Raw genomic sequence first — 13,678 nt, 5'->3', positions numbered from 1 at the left:
TCCAACAGCTGGCGAGCCGTAAGCCTCTTGTCGTGCCTGAGAGCGATTAGGCGGAAGGCGATGCGTTTGGTGTGCTCACACTTCATAGTGTTGGGTATCAGTTCCTGCCTGGCGGGCGTCGATTCCTCCGCTCCCCCGTCGGGATCCGAGGCCGCCAGTGCCATGACTTTGCTCAGAGTGCTGGACCCACGCGTTGCAGCGAACACCACGGCGCCTTCCTTTGCGTCCAGTATCATAGCTCCCAAACTCCACATGTCTATGGCGCACGTGTACTCCGCGGCGTTCCCGCGGACAAACAACTCCGGAGCCCTGTAGGGCTCCGTCACCACGCAAAGGCTCATGCGTCGGGAGTACTGTCTGGCTAGGCCCATGTCGCCCACCTTCACCGTCAGATCTTCCTCGAGAAGCACGTTACTCGGAACCAGGTCCCTGTGTAAGATGTTCAGTCCGTGCATGTGCTCCAGGGCATTCGCCGTCTGAAGCGAGAAGCTGGCCACGAAGCTGAGCGGAGCCGGTGGCTGGCGGTGAATAGCTTTGGTCAGCTCGAAGGGCACGTGAGGCATGAGCATCGCCACCCGATCCTCGTCCATGAAACAGTCCAGGAGCTGTATTATGTTGGGATGACCTTTCAGCGCTGTCAGGCAGGACAACTCTCTCACAGTCGCGTCCTCTATAACGTCTGCCTGCTTGTGACATTTGAGGGCATATTCTTGGCCGTTTTTCACATCTCGCACCCTGTAGACAACTCCGTAGGTACCTTGCCCGATCACTGGTCGCACTGGGTCTTTGTAGTACTTCTCCATGCGGAAGCAAAAGAAAAACAATAAAAGGATCAAACGGGCTTCTGAGGAACGTCTCCTCGTTCCCAATGCCTTAAAGTGCGTGTCTAAGAAGTGTCCTCTCGTCCACACCGGTTGTTTCAGTGTCTGACACTTGTCCTCCAGACTTGAAAGCACTCTGAGGGCAAAGCCTCTGGAGGCTGTCAAAAAAAACCACCGGGTCACATCCCAAGGTACGTGCACAAGAGTGCAGTTCCGACCGCAAAAACAAAGAGTCCAAGTGCCGGTCCTACAAGGTCATGGCACTTCGTGGCTTCAGGTGAAGGGAAAAAGTCAGCGAAGTCATCCTGGTCATGAAGAAAGCGTTAAAAAAAGAACAGAAAGAGGAACAGAAAAAAAAAAGCAAAACATGAAGACAAATTGTTTCATAACAGCGATAGCGTGAAGTTCAACCCCCTAGAGTACAGGCCACTCACCCAACACATCTCTTCCAGCCAGCCTCTGTGCTCTGTGAGCAAGTACGAGGCGATCGCTTCTGACACTGCGTCAGCCAGGAGGGAGCCAGGGCTGCCACTGAACCTGTCCTGACGTTGGCACACCGCGGCCCCCAAACATATCAGACTGACCACACGGCCCCAGTTGATGATCCCGTCCTCGAAAAGGCTTTTCGCGACGTTGACCATCGCGGCATCGGGAAATGAATCACCTAGATCTGAAACCATCTCTAAAGTGGGACACCGGACAACTAGAGATCACGCTGAGCGTACAGATAACTCTGAAAAAACAGATCTGTTTGTGCTGCTCACCTGTGTATTTCGGTCTGTGAACCTCCAGCACTTCACACACAGCTCTCGTCATAGCATTTACAGCTTCCCGACAACGCGGCCTTTCGACTTCAAAGTCTTGGCGTCGTCCAACGAAGTGCCCCAGAACACCTTTGATCAAAATTCTAATTTCCTCATCCATGCTGAGCTCTGCTCCTCAAATCGCAAAGCCCGACGATTTTCTCTTTGAGCACAGAGGGGGGTAAATAAAAAGCTGTATGAGGAGAAAACCAAACAAACAACAAAGCTACAAGCAAGCCTAGGTGACTTTGAATTCAACCTAGGTGACTGTGATATTTCATTTTCATCACTGTCCGTGCACAAAGGCTCTCTCTGTAGGCTCCGTGTCACTGGGACTCCCCGAATTCAGTGTACACAGGGATCGGCGGTCGTACTCTGACTATCGGTCGGAGTCACTGAGCGACGGTCCGAGTCACTGAACGGCGGTCAGAGTCACTGAGCGGCGGTCGGATGTTCTGAGCAGCGGTCGGACTCCCTGCGCGACGGTCGGACACTGTGAAAGGCCGGCGGACACTGCAAAGAGCAGTCGGATTGTTTGTCTCATGACTGGCCTCCGTGCAAGTTGCTTGCGAGTGTGTGTGCAGTGGTGGTGAGCAGATTTCTCCACCCTATCCCTCCTAGCCTAAGGGTTGGGCCTGTGTGCAGTGGTGGTGAGCAGATTTCTCCGCCCTATCCCTCCGAGCCTCAGGGTTGGGCCTGTGTGCAGTGGTGGTGAGCAGATTTCTCCGCCCTATCCCTCCGAGCCTCAGGGTTGGGCTGTTCAAAGCATCGAGGAGGTGGGAAACCCCAACTGGGAGGATATAAGTGGCCTTCGAACCTCCCCTCTAAGAGCTAGAGAGCGCAAGGATCAGGGTTGGGCTGTTCAAAGCATCGAGGAGGTGGGAAACCCCAACTGGGAGGATATAAGTGGCCTTCGAACATCCCCTCTAAGAGCTAGAGAGAGCGCAAGGATCTCGCAGGACTTAGGCTGAATTCACCAGAGTGGATTAGGAGAGCTGTTGCTGCTGTTTCCACTTTGTCCGTACGCGCATTCAACAGGTCTTGCTTTCGAAATGGCTACGGTATCGGCGACTGAGGCGGCCGCGTCTACAAATCAAACCTTCGTCGTTTCCAGCAGCCCTCCGTGGTACTTCGATACTGTGGACCACGACGAGGTCTTCACGTGCTCGCACCCACGTGGCGTTTTCGATGCAGTGGTAAGCATGATGACCCAAAAGGAACGGCGCCTGAGCAACGAAGAGCACCTGCGTTACAGGCCGAGGGTTCTGAACAAGATGATCAGAGACGCGGTCATAGCGGACTCTGGTAGGATACCCCAGCGTCCCTCTCGATCTCTCCTGCTCGCCCTTATGGACCTGGTGGACCTTCTGGGAGGCAGCGACTTCGGATCCATCGTCACCTCGGACAGAGCCGGCCTCAAGCAAGTGTTGCTGACGTGCGGAAATTACACGGCGTACTACCTCCCCGCCGAGGAGCTGAGGGGAAAGGATCGGACGGTGGTGCCCGTGGTGACGCAGCACTCGACGAAGGAGAACCTGCTGCGTTACGACCCCGCGAGGTCCATGGTCGGGACCTACATGACAGACATCCCCGGAAACGACGGCGAAAGCAAGGGGTCTTACTTCGTGCAAGAGGTCCTGTTCGCCCCGACCCTGGACAGCCTGAAGCTGCTGAGGAAGGTCGCGGGCCACGCGTTCGACTTTTGGGACATGTCGCTGGAGATGCCCACGCACGTGGAGGCGCTCTGTCCGTCCTTCCAGCAGATTCAGCCTTGTCAACTGCTGATATCGAACACACCCGGGTCCCCCGGCAGGGATCAGAGCAGCCAGGCTGCGTTGGCCTCTCACCTGGAAGATGTGGAGCCGATGTGCTGCGCGCCAGAGGTTAGCCACGCATGGGAGTCCTCGAGCGACAGGAAGAACGAGGGGGACGCCGGCGTTGACTGTTTCGGGGAGGACGCAGTGAAATGCGACCTGAGTCGTTTCACGTACAAAGCCAGCGAACCCCGCATGGTGTACTTCAGGTCAGGAGGGAAAGCGTCAGATGGGAGGCGAAGCAACCTGGTGCCGACGGTGGCCGTGAGAGCGGAGCAGAGACACTTGCCCACGCTGTACGTGTCCACCACGCTTCGGTTCTACAGGCTCTTGAAACGCAGCTGCGTGAAAGGCAACGGAGAGCTCGCGAGCTGCTGGAACGAGACGCTCCAGGAGATGGCCCGGGAGACGTATCTGTCGGGGCAGCTCACGTTCCAAGAAATCAACCAATGGGCGCTGTCTGCGTTCACCAAGCGCGTCGATCCGAACGGGTGGTGCGACCGCATACCCAGACACGTGGAGAGCAAGTTGGCGGACCCCAGGATGATCGAAATCGCTGAACTCGCCATCACGTTCATGAACGCCAAGATCCCCGGCGCATTCGCCGTGGCCGAGCTGCTGCACAGTCCACTTGGGAAGCTGCAGAGGTACTGCGAGTTCCTTAGCAGGTACGCCTCGGACGCTACGTTCAGAAAAAGCGAGCGGGATAGGTTCGCTGCCTCGGTCATGGAGCTGATCAGGAAGGAGTGCGGTTCGCTCGCTCGGCAGTTGCGCTGCTACAGCCAAAACCGGAAAGACGCCGATCCCGAGACGGCCCGCCGAGCGAAAGCCTGCGCCGAAATGGTGGACAGAGAGCCCTGGGAAGTGAACAAGATCCAGAAAGACTGGTACACCATGTGCAAACGCGACCAGTGCAACAAGGAAGACAAGGAAGCGCAAGCCCACGCCAAGGAGGTGAACGCGGCCGCCAAAGTGGCGTTCCTGAAGCTCAAAGTTTACTGCAGCAAGCTCAAGAAACTGGGGATCAACGCAGCCCGCTTTGACGGTGACATGGGCGGCAGAAATCCCGCTTGCGGAGAGCCGGTCGAGCCAGGCGAGGGATGTAGACAGCCCCCGAACGACCGCTCGGAGCTTTTCAACCCCATCCCAGAGCCCGTCCCGGTTTCGACATGGATGAAAAACTTGTCCGTGTTGCTCCTGAGCTACCCTTGGTTGCACGACTCCTTGGGGTACCAGAGAGAGGCCGTGTGCAAGCTCCTGAACCTGGACAGCGCTCTCCTCGGCGAGGCGAACAGGGAACTCTTGAGAGAATGGGTGGCGTACAACCAGGGCACGGTCAACGAGCTCCGCAGGCGCGGCATCAAGGATCGCCTGAGCCGAGCGTTGATCCAATGCTTGGAGTCCCAATCCACGCAGAGGTGGAGCGACAAGGTGGCCCGGTCCTTCGCGGCACTCCAGCGCAAGGCGGCGTCCAGGCGGGTTCCCCGAAGGCACCTCTCCCCGCCGCCGCCAGTCAAGAAGCCCGAGAGGAGCTGCCGCCAGACCGTCGGCAGAGCTCGACGTCGGTTGTCCCCCTGGGCCGAGAGCGTCCGAGCCTCGCGGTCTCCGGCGACCAAGAGGAGAAAGGTCGGGCGCCGCCAGAGAAACAGTTTTTTACTGAGCGAAGCCGAGGAAGACAACGGCCTGGAACTTCTCAGCTCCGAAAGCGAGGAAGAGCCGGAGTATTTGAGCGACAGGGACACGGAGAGCTCTTCGGATTGCGACAAAAGCTCAGACGACTACGATCGCAGCGACAGTTTCATAGACGACGCATCGTCGTCCAGCGAAGAAGACATCGAGGCGGGAGAGGACAACGTCGCCAGGGCCAAGAGACGCGAGGACGGAGTTGACCGTCCGTACTGCGTGTCGCGACCTTCCTCGCCCTCGCCCAGTAGCGCGTACAGACAAAGAGCTGGCGAGGAAGCGGGCTCCAAGGCCAGGAGGAACGAGGACGGGGTCGGCCGTCCGTATTGCGGGTCGCAGCCGTCCTCGCCCTCGTGCAAAAGCGACCGGCGGGGCTACAAGCGCGCACTCAGCTCGGACAGCTCGGAGACGGAAGGCCCATGGGCGATGCGAGTCTCCACGAGGCCGAAAGGCAGAGGGTCGAAGTCGAGACCCTCGGTCGAGCGGGAAAAGAGGCTGGGGCTCGAAACCGCGCTCACGCAGCGACAACGCAAAGACACCGAAGACCACTCCAAGACTTACTCCAGCGGCCGCAAAGACGTAAGACGCCCAGAGGGAGGGCTGCAAAAATCAGCCTCCGGGAAACCGCTGCGTTTCTCTGGCGAGAAAGGCAGAGAGGTCGACGGTCGAGGTTCGAAAAGGTCCGGCGCTCGGATCGCTCGTTCGCGCTCCTCCAGTTCGGAGAGTCGAGGGTCCGCGTCTGAAGGCAGCGGTTGGGAATCCGAAGGGGCCGACCTTTCGGACAAATCGACCGCAGGCCTCAGTTCGCGCAGGGAGCGCGAGGCCAGGAGCTCTCTGAAGTCGACGGACCTGGGCAGGCGGTGCCAAACCGTGAGGTCTCGCGGCGAAAGGCGAGAGACCGACGGTCGAATTGTGACGTTGCCGGCAAAACCAAAGCCGATCACGCCGGTTAAACTGAGCTGTTCGCCGGGCAGCTCGGAAGCGAGCGACCCGCAGAGAAAGAGGAGCGCGGAGCGCGCGGGGTCTCACGCCGAGCACCCGCAGCTCACAGAAGACCCAGAACCCGCAGAGAACAGAGAGCCTGGAGCAGATTTGCTCGCAGGAGGGTTCGGAGAGGGACCCGGTCGCCTCTGCACCGATGGCAAGGACGAGCGCAAGGCGTCTCAGCGGCGGCTCTCGCAAGACGAAAGCGATGGAGAGGGAAGCGCCGCGTACACGGTGTGGATGTAGAAAAGGTCGAGGAGTGGCTAGCTCGAGCGGTGGGGGCGGACGAAGAAGACGAACCCGACTCGACCTCTTCGACCTCTCCGTTGCACTCCTGTCTTCAGCCAACCTTCGGACAGAACGCATTGGAGTCACGGTGGACAAAACTAGGGCTCTCGTTTGGGACATTAGTTCGATGCGACCGCAGACTGTCTGGTGCACCGCTTCTACATCCGTGGGATCTGTGTAATTATGTGTGATGAAATAAAAATCAAAGTAAGACGCTTTGCTTTGAGTGTTCTTTCTTTTTTTTTTTCTTGTGCGGTCTCACGGTAAAACTCTGCAGCTCCGATAAGCGTAGAACGTCACACTGCGTTGCAGCAACGCGGAAAGCGCCTGGAGGGCTACCAGAGTATACCTCTCCGCTTTTACATTTATTTTTTCTAAACATAACCTTTTCTGATCTAACTCTTCTTAGCACAGAAAATGAAAATTAAAAAAAAATGAAGCAAACAAAATACAGACATCATTCAGAGTCTACACGAGGGTCTTTATTGTCACAATGATCAAATGAACACAGTCATGGGTTTGCATCGCCCTATGGCGCACTGGCAGAAAGACACATCGCGAATAAGACTACGCCCAGGCTGGAGCTTGTCTCCTGTTTCCACCTCGCGTTCTCCAGATCCAGAGAGCCGTGCAAACAGTCAGAGCCGCGACACCGATGGATATCATGACAAACAGTCCTCCTGAGAAGACTGAAAGAGAGCGGGGGATAGAAACAGTCAACAAATGGGTCCAAAAACCAAATTAAAATATTGTTGTTTTTTTTTTAAAAAAAAAACACCACTCGCCTCGCTTAACTTTCACGGTCGCTTTCTTGCTGCCTTTGCCAGAGACTACGGTGCAGACGTAAACCAAGCCTGCGTCCTCGGGCGACAGTAACAAGGAGCTGCGGATGTCGTAGAGCAGCTGCGAGGTCCGCCAGACGGCGGTCGTGGCGCTCAGAGTCCTGCCCGACGGAGGCTCGGTGGACCAGGTCAGCTCGGGTTCCGGGTAGATCCCCACCGAACTGCACACGGCGGTGTCGCCCACCTGCTCCAGGTGGACTTCGGTGACCGGAGCTGCTTTGAAACGAAGACAGAGCTCAGCTCAACCTGTTTTCTTCGAGGCCCAAGCGGCCCCCTCGAAAGGGACCGCCGGCCCCTCTCACCTTCAGCATCCCTCGTCGCATCATTGTCTCTTTCGTGAGTGGCCTGGGTGTCGTCCAATGTCCAGCTGGATGGAGGACGCTCCGTTGGCCGGGTCAGATCGGGTTCCGGATTGATCCCCTCATAACTGTAATTGAAGGCGTAGTCTGGGTCGTAATAGATGTCGTAGTACACCACCTCCTCGTTGACTTTTTGTGTGAGCGGTGAACAAAAAAAAAAGAACTTTTAGTCAACGTCACGATACTGCATCTCAACCCGTAGTGTGGAATTCGCCATCCCCTGTTTTCGCTTTGCTCCAGCCGCGTTGCGCTGACTCTTTGGGTTATGACGATCGCGCTCGTACTCGGAACAATGTCAGCAAGCTTACAGAGCACTCACCCGCCACGCTCTGGGTCCGCGCGACAGTCAGAAGTAGCCACGGTAAGAATGGGAGCCCTGTCATGGTTTAGCTGCTCAGATGGCCGAGGCCCGATCGAGTAGGGTTGGGGTCGCGGAGTCTGCTGCGGGAGACGCAGAAGGACCTTTCGACCGTTGTCGTTCGCCGTCTGCTTCACTTTCGTCCGAAGGGACGCTCGCAGAGCCCGGTGAAGCAGCAGCAGACGTTCGTTGATTGAGGCAAACACTATTCCACTTTGCACCACTCGATCACACCCGAAGACCGTTCCGACACGTCACGCAGAATTCCCCGAAGGCAGGTCGCAAAGTCGGGTTACCCGGTGTCTTTTATAAATGGCAGAGGGGCGACAAGCTCACACCGTTGGAGGCAGACGAAGAAGACTCAACCCCTTTAACCTTTCCGTTGCACTCCTCTGTCTTCTATCTCCCTTCAGGCAGGGCCTATGGAGTCCCGGCGACCAGGGCCCTCGAAGACTCTCTGCTCGCACGGCGCACAGAGCTCTCGCATGATGACCTATTTGGAAGAGCTGGCCGACCACGTTGAAGTGCCTCGCTCGGGGGAGGCCTCCTCATCGAGTGGAAACCGAGACGTCGGGCTTGTGAGCGTCTACTCGCATCGTGGGCGTGCTGACGACGGGGCGAAGCGGACGAAGACCGAAAGCTTGTGCTTACGCTTCCACACTCCCTCGGTTGACGAGAGCACAGACTCTGACCTGTGCTCCGCTTCGACGGCTGTAATGCCCGATGCAGCATCTCAGTGTGATCACGTGTGATGAGATACAAAATAAAATCATGTCAGACGTTTGCCCTGTGTCTCTTTTCCTTGTCTGCACCGTCTGAAGCGATTGGCGCGTCAGGTTCGCGCTCGGAGGACCCGAGTGACCTCAAGCAGAATCTCTGGGGCCCTGCTAGGCGTAGCCACATTGTGCAAAGTGCCTCATAGCATTTTCTTGTCCTTTATATAGTTTTTGTCCTAACCACACTTTTTCAGCACTGAAAAGGATAATAACGAAAACAAAACAGAGAAATCTTTCAGAGGTGGACTCTAGGGTCTTTATTGTTACGGCAATCAAACGAACACACACAAGGGTTCACGTAGCAAAAGTAAGCCTGTGAGGTTGGAACAATGCATGAGCAGGCAGATTGGAAAGGTCCGTCGCCGAGAGTCCCACGGTCAGGCAGGAGCGCATCTCCTGGTTCTCCCTAGCATGCTCCATATCCCGAGAGCCAGGCAAATTGCGAGAGCCGCGACACCGACGGGGATCAGGACATAGATCGTCAGAAGCTTTTGGAGTCTGCCTGAGGAAAACGAAAAGAAATAAGCCGTGAAAGCGAGAACAGATTGAGGATAGTGACGCCTCTGCCGTTCGTGCATAATCTGAAGTCCAACAGTAGGTGCAAAAAAAAAAAAAGAAACTAAACAAATGAACCACTTGCTTCGCACACCTTCCACCATCAAAGTTGCTTTCTTGCTGTGCTTGCCAGAGGTTACGACGCAGCTGTAAACCATGACAGCGTCCTCGTGCGACAGTAACAGGGAGCTGCGGATGTCGTACAGCAGCAGCGAGGTCCGCCAGACGGCGGTCGTGGCGTTCAGAGCCCGACCGGACGGAGGCTCGGTGGACCAGGTTAGCTCGGGTTTCGGGTAGATCCCTTTCGAGCAGCAGACGACAGTGTCGTCCACCTCCTCCATGCGGACTTCGAGGACCTGAGCCGCTGCGAGAAACGAATCCTGAGCTCAGCGCAACCTGTTTGCTTGGCGGGCCAAGCGTTCCCTCTCGACAGTGACCGTCGGCCCCTCTCACCTTCAGCCTCTTTCGTCGCCCCATCGTCTCGTTCGCGAGTCGCCGCTGTGCGGTCACGGTCCGCGCCGACGTTCTCTGTTGTTGGACCGTGGTAGCCGCCCTTGTTGTGAAACGGCTGCGTGGACCACCGGGGGGTGGTCGCGGCGTTCAAAGTCCTGCTGGCCGTAGTGGGCTCCGTCGACCGAACCGGTTCGCGTTCCCGGCTGATCCCCTCCGAACTGTCGAGGACAGGAGCCGCTGCGAGACAAACTAGAATTTAGAGCCGCATTTTCGCTAAACGGTCACCTAAGTCACTCACCGCTCCTACCTTGCACGTTGACGTTGACATAAGTGTATCGCTCATTCTTACGGGTTGTAACGTAGCAGGTGTATCTTCCCTGATCGTGAAGCTGCACCCAGGACAACCGTAGTGAGGCATTACCTTTAGAGACCTGATCCGAGAACAAGGAACCTCTGCCCTTGACATTCCTGAACTGAGGGTTCGCTTTGTAATATGAAAGAAAGGGGTTGCCCTCGTTATCCTTAATCCAGTGCACTATCGGACCGTCTCCTCTCTGAAAACTGCAGGGTAAGATGCAGGTTTCCATGATGAGACAGGTGATGTTGGTGTCTGTAACAACGTGACAGCGACACAAAAAAAAGAAAGCATAAAAAAAAATTTAGCCGGCAACCCTCCCGAGTCCTTCTGCGACTTTGTAACCTGACTACACAGACTCATCGAATAGTCACGGCCTGCCTCTCAAAACACAGGCTCATCGATCGTACTCGTGCTAGGAACAGTATCAGCAAGCCTACAGAGGACTCACCCGCTGCGCTCAAGGTCCATGTGAGAGTCAGAAGTAGCCACGGTCCGAATGGGAGACCTCTCATGGTTTTTTTTTTTTTCTGACGGGATACACGAAAGTATCTGTCAGCAGTCCGAAAGGGAACGCGAGATTTTAATAAGAACTGGCGGGCCCTAGTACCACTGGAGCCAACGGACGGTTACACTACCGTACCCCGTACCCCCGGTGGAGCGAGTGCACAGTTTATCTCACCTCTGAAAATAAAGGAGAACCAGACACCTGAACACAATACATTTTATTTTCACTCGACGATACAACAAAAAAACAAACAATGTGTAGGTCCCTCGAAGGACACCTGAAAACAATCAAACAAACGTGAAAAAGTCAAGTAAAAGTACAGAAACAAAGCCAGCCGAAGCATATCTCAGTGTAGCGTAGCCGTGTCTCTGGGACATTCATCGACACACATACATGAGCATGTACGCTGGGCCTCTGATCGAAGGGCTCCTCACTAGCACCGCAGGTGAGTAGAGACGATGAGGGGCGAAAGTCTGGCAAAGAGGTCGACCAGCGAGCTCTCGGAGGCGCCGTTACCGCACAGGCGTACGAGCGCGATGACGATCCTGTAATACACTTTGGTGAGTTCGGGCACGGGGCTCCGTGCTGCGTGTTTGGAGATCATTACGACGGGGGCCCATTTCAATAGACCCAAGGCGACCCGAGGGTCTGCGTCGTGAGTGTAGCACCTGCCGTCTCGGGACAGCTGCACTCTGTCGGGGCTCAGTAGGTCGACCCCCGCGACGTCACGCAGCCCGGCCCTGCTGAGGTCCACGGTCAGCGGGGCTCTCGTGCAGTTGAACGCGACCACTTCGACCTTGTGGCTCTCGAACACTCTGACCTTCAGTCTCAGCGTCAGGTTTCGTATCAGGGAAGAAAGCGACTTGGAATCAGATGGAGGCCCCGGCAACATCTGTTTTCCCCTTCGCGGCGGAGGGTTGCCGAACACCAGCAGGCCGAGCCCGCGGCCCGACTCGTATTTCGTCCCCGTGAGGCTCGGCTCGGCCCGCCAAGTGGACCTCTCGGCCGTGTACTCCTCGAACGCGAAGTAGGCGCTGTCCAGGGTGAGCCTGCTGGGTACGACGGCTCTCCCCCGGCCCGCTCTCTCACTCAGGATCCCCAGGGCCCCGCCGAGGATCCCGACGGGGTCCCTTGAGGAGAGGAGGCTTATGGAATCCGCCTCGCGAAAGCCGCATCTGCCCAAAACCTCGATACAGAACGTGAGCAGGCCCTCGTTTCCCACCCCGAAAAAAGGACCACCGCGACCAAAGTGCTTGGCGAGGTAAGCCACCGGGTCGATCAGCGCGCAGCCTCGGCAGATCAGCAAGTCGTCCAGATTTAACGCGCGCGTGGGGAGCTTCTCTGCCTCCAAGGCCTGGTGAAGTGTCAGGAGCACCTGAGCGGCGAAGGCGTCAGCGGAGAAAGGCGCGTTCTCGAGAGTCCACTCGGATGCTTTCTTGCAGTCAGCGAACATGGGAGCGTACTGGAACACCACAACGCCGTCGCAGCTCTCCGAGCTCCTGCACAGGCCTCGGATCGGGCCCGCGAACAAGTCCGGTCGCTGCTCCGTGACAGCAATCGAGAGCTCGACGACGTGCTCTCTGAACCTCTCGGCGTCCTCCGGAGATGCCTGGGTGAGGATGGCCATCTTTGTGTCGACCTCTCCCTCGCAGCATCCGCTTTTGCCTTTCACGATGACCCGGGGACCTCCCGCGGGCGAGCTGGCCGAAGCGGAGCACGGGTCTGGCTCTGGAGACCCGATCCGCATCCGCGCGAAGGTGAGTCTCTCCGGAGACCGCCCGACACGGCCCGAGTCTTCCTTGGCGACCTGGGATGAAGCGCTGGCCTTTCTCGAGTACCACACGTAAGGCTGTATGTAACCCGGAGCCAGTCTTATCACGTCGACCCCGTAGAAGATCTTACTCTCGGATCGGAATGTGGCAGCGAGAGAAGAGGTGTCTGGCACCCGGAAGGCGGGGGGTTCGCAGTCCTCGCAAGCCACCGCGTCACAGGCTCTGTAGCAGCCGGCGCCGATGTTCGTCGGGATCTCCCTCGCCGGAACCGAGACGGCATCCGCGCCCAGGTCCCGATACCTCGGGAGTTCGAGCAGCTCAGACGCCGACCACCTTTCCTGGGGGAACAACGTGACGCACGCCGCCCCGATGGCGACGAACTCCGGATCTGGGCCCGCTCGACCGGACGCCCTCGCGGCCGCGGCTTCCAGCTTCTTCGCGACGTCTCTAGTCCGCGGCCTCGAGCGGAATTGCCGCCGCAGCTCCATGGCGTCCAAGCTCTTCATGTAATACGAATCGAAGGCGGCTTCCGAGGTAGGCTCGTACGTGCCTAGCAGCTCGGACAAATTCCGCGCGTAGGTCCTGCTGCAAAAACCTTCCCGCTGACCGGACGCCCTGTGGCCGATCAGGGGCGCGCCGCTGTACAGCTCCCAGATCATGCAGTACCAGCTGAACACGTCCGCCTGAGTGTCGGACTCCAGGCACCACAGCACCTCGGGAGCTCTGTTCGCACGGGTGCCCCTGGGCTGATCGGGAGTGGAGAAGTTGCACGCGGTGCCAAAGTCGCTGATCTTGAACACCAGTGGCAGGGGCCTCCTGCTTTCGGCGCGACACACCAGGACGTTTCTGTGCGTGATGTCCCTGTGCTGGATGGCTCTCGACCGCAGGTGGTCCAGGGCGCGCAGAACGTCCAGTTCGACCAGGGGCACGTACCTCGTCTCGGTCCCCATGTGCGCCGAAAACTCGTGCAGGGAGCACGCCGCCTCCTCCATCAGGGATACGACCCTGCCACCCAAAGGGTACCCGGGGGCCTCGCACCACAAGCCCCCGAATGTCCGCAGCACGTTCGGGTGCTTGATGGAGGCTCCGATCAGGACCTCCTCCATCTGGGTCGCGACGTGCGCATAGCGCTTGAACTCGTCCTCCACCACGGGCAGGCTCCAGTTCAGCATCTCGGGGAAGAGGTTGACCTTGGCAACCAGCCCCTCCTCGATGCGCACCGTGACGCCGAACCCGCCGCGGCCCAGCACGGACTTCCCGTCGCGCAGCAGGGACTCGAGGTCGACCGCCGTGGCGGACGCCGTCTC

The 13,678-nt window shown here is 57.6% G+C and overlaps 2 protein-coding genes across 3 annotated transcripts in view; both read right to left on the bottom strand.

Moving 5' to 3' along the window:
* LOC105356170 (uncharacterized) overlaps positions 1-13,678 on the bottom strand; it is a 185,780-nt gene that overhangs the window by 112,569 nt on the left and 59,533 nt on the right. The window lies entirely within an intron of this gene.
* LOC144986770 (uncharacterized) lies at positions 6,854-7,977 on the bottom strand. Its single transcript, XM_078934806.1, has 4 exons — positions 7,903-7,977; positions 7,538-7,757; positions 7,179-7,448; positions 6,854-7,082 (listed from the first exon to the last, which is right to left on the bottom strand). The coding sequence occupies exons 1-4, from the start codon at positions 7,975-7,977 to the stop codon at positions 6,961-6,963; spliced, it is 687 nt and encodes a 228-aa protein (XP_078790932.1). The 3' UTR covers positions 6,854-6,960.

Source organism: Oryzias latipes, chromosome 17, assembly GCF_053564925.1.
Source record: "Oryzias latipes strain Hd-rR chromosome 17, Olatipes_Hd-rR_3.1".
NCBI lineage: Eukaryota > Metazoa > Chordata > Actinopteri > Beloniformes > Adrianichthyidae > Oryzias > Oryzias latipes.
This window is presented reverse-complemented; position numbering and strand designations above follow the sequence as displayed.

What these genes read in the sequence shown, in the direction of transcription:
- LOC144986770 (XM_078934806.1), bottom strand. Translation starts at nt 7,977, where the DNA reads ATGACAGGGCTCCCATTCTTACCGTGGCTACTTCTGACTGTCGCGCGG. An exon ending in GCGTGGCGGGTGAGTGCTCT is followed by an intron (nt 7,758 to 7,902) that starts GTAAGCTTGCTG and finishes GTTGACTAAAAG; the next exon opens with TTCTTTTTTTTTTGTTCACC. An exon ending in TGCGACGAGGGATGCTGAAG is followed by an intron (nt 7,449 to 7,537) that starts GTGAGAGGGGCC and finishes GTTTCAAAGCAG; the next exon opens with CTCCGGTCACCGAAGTCCAC.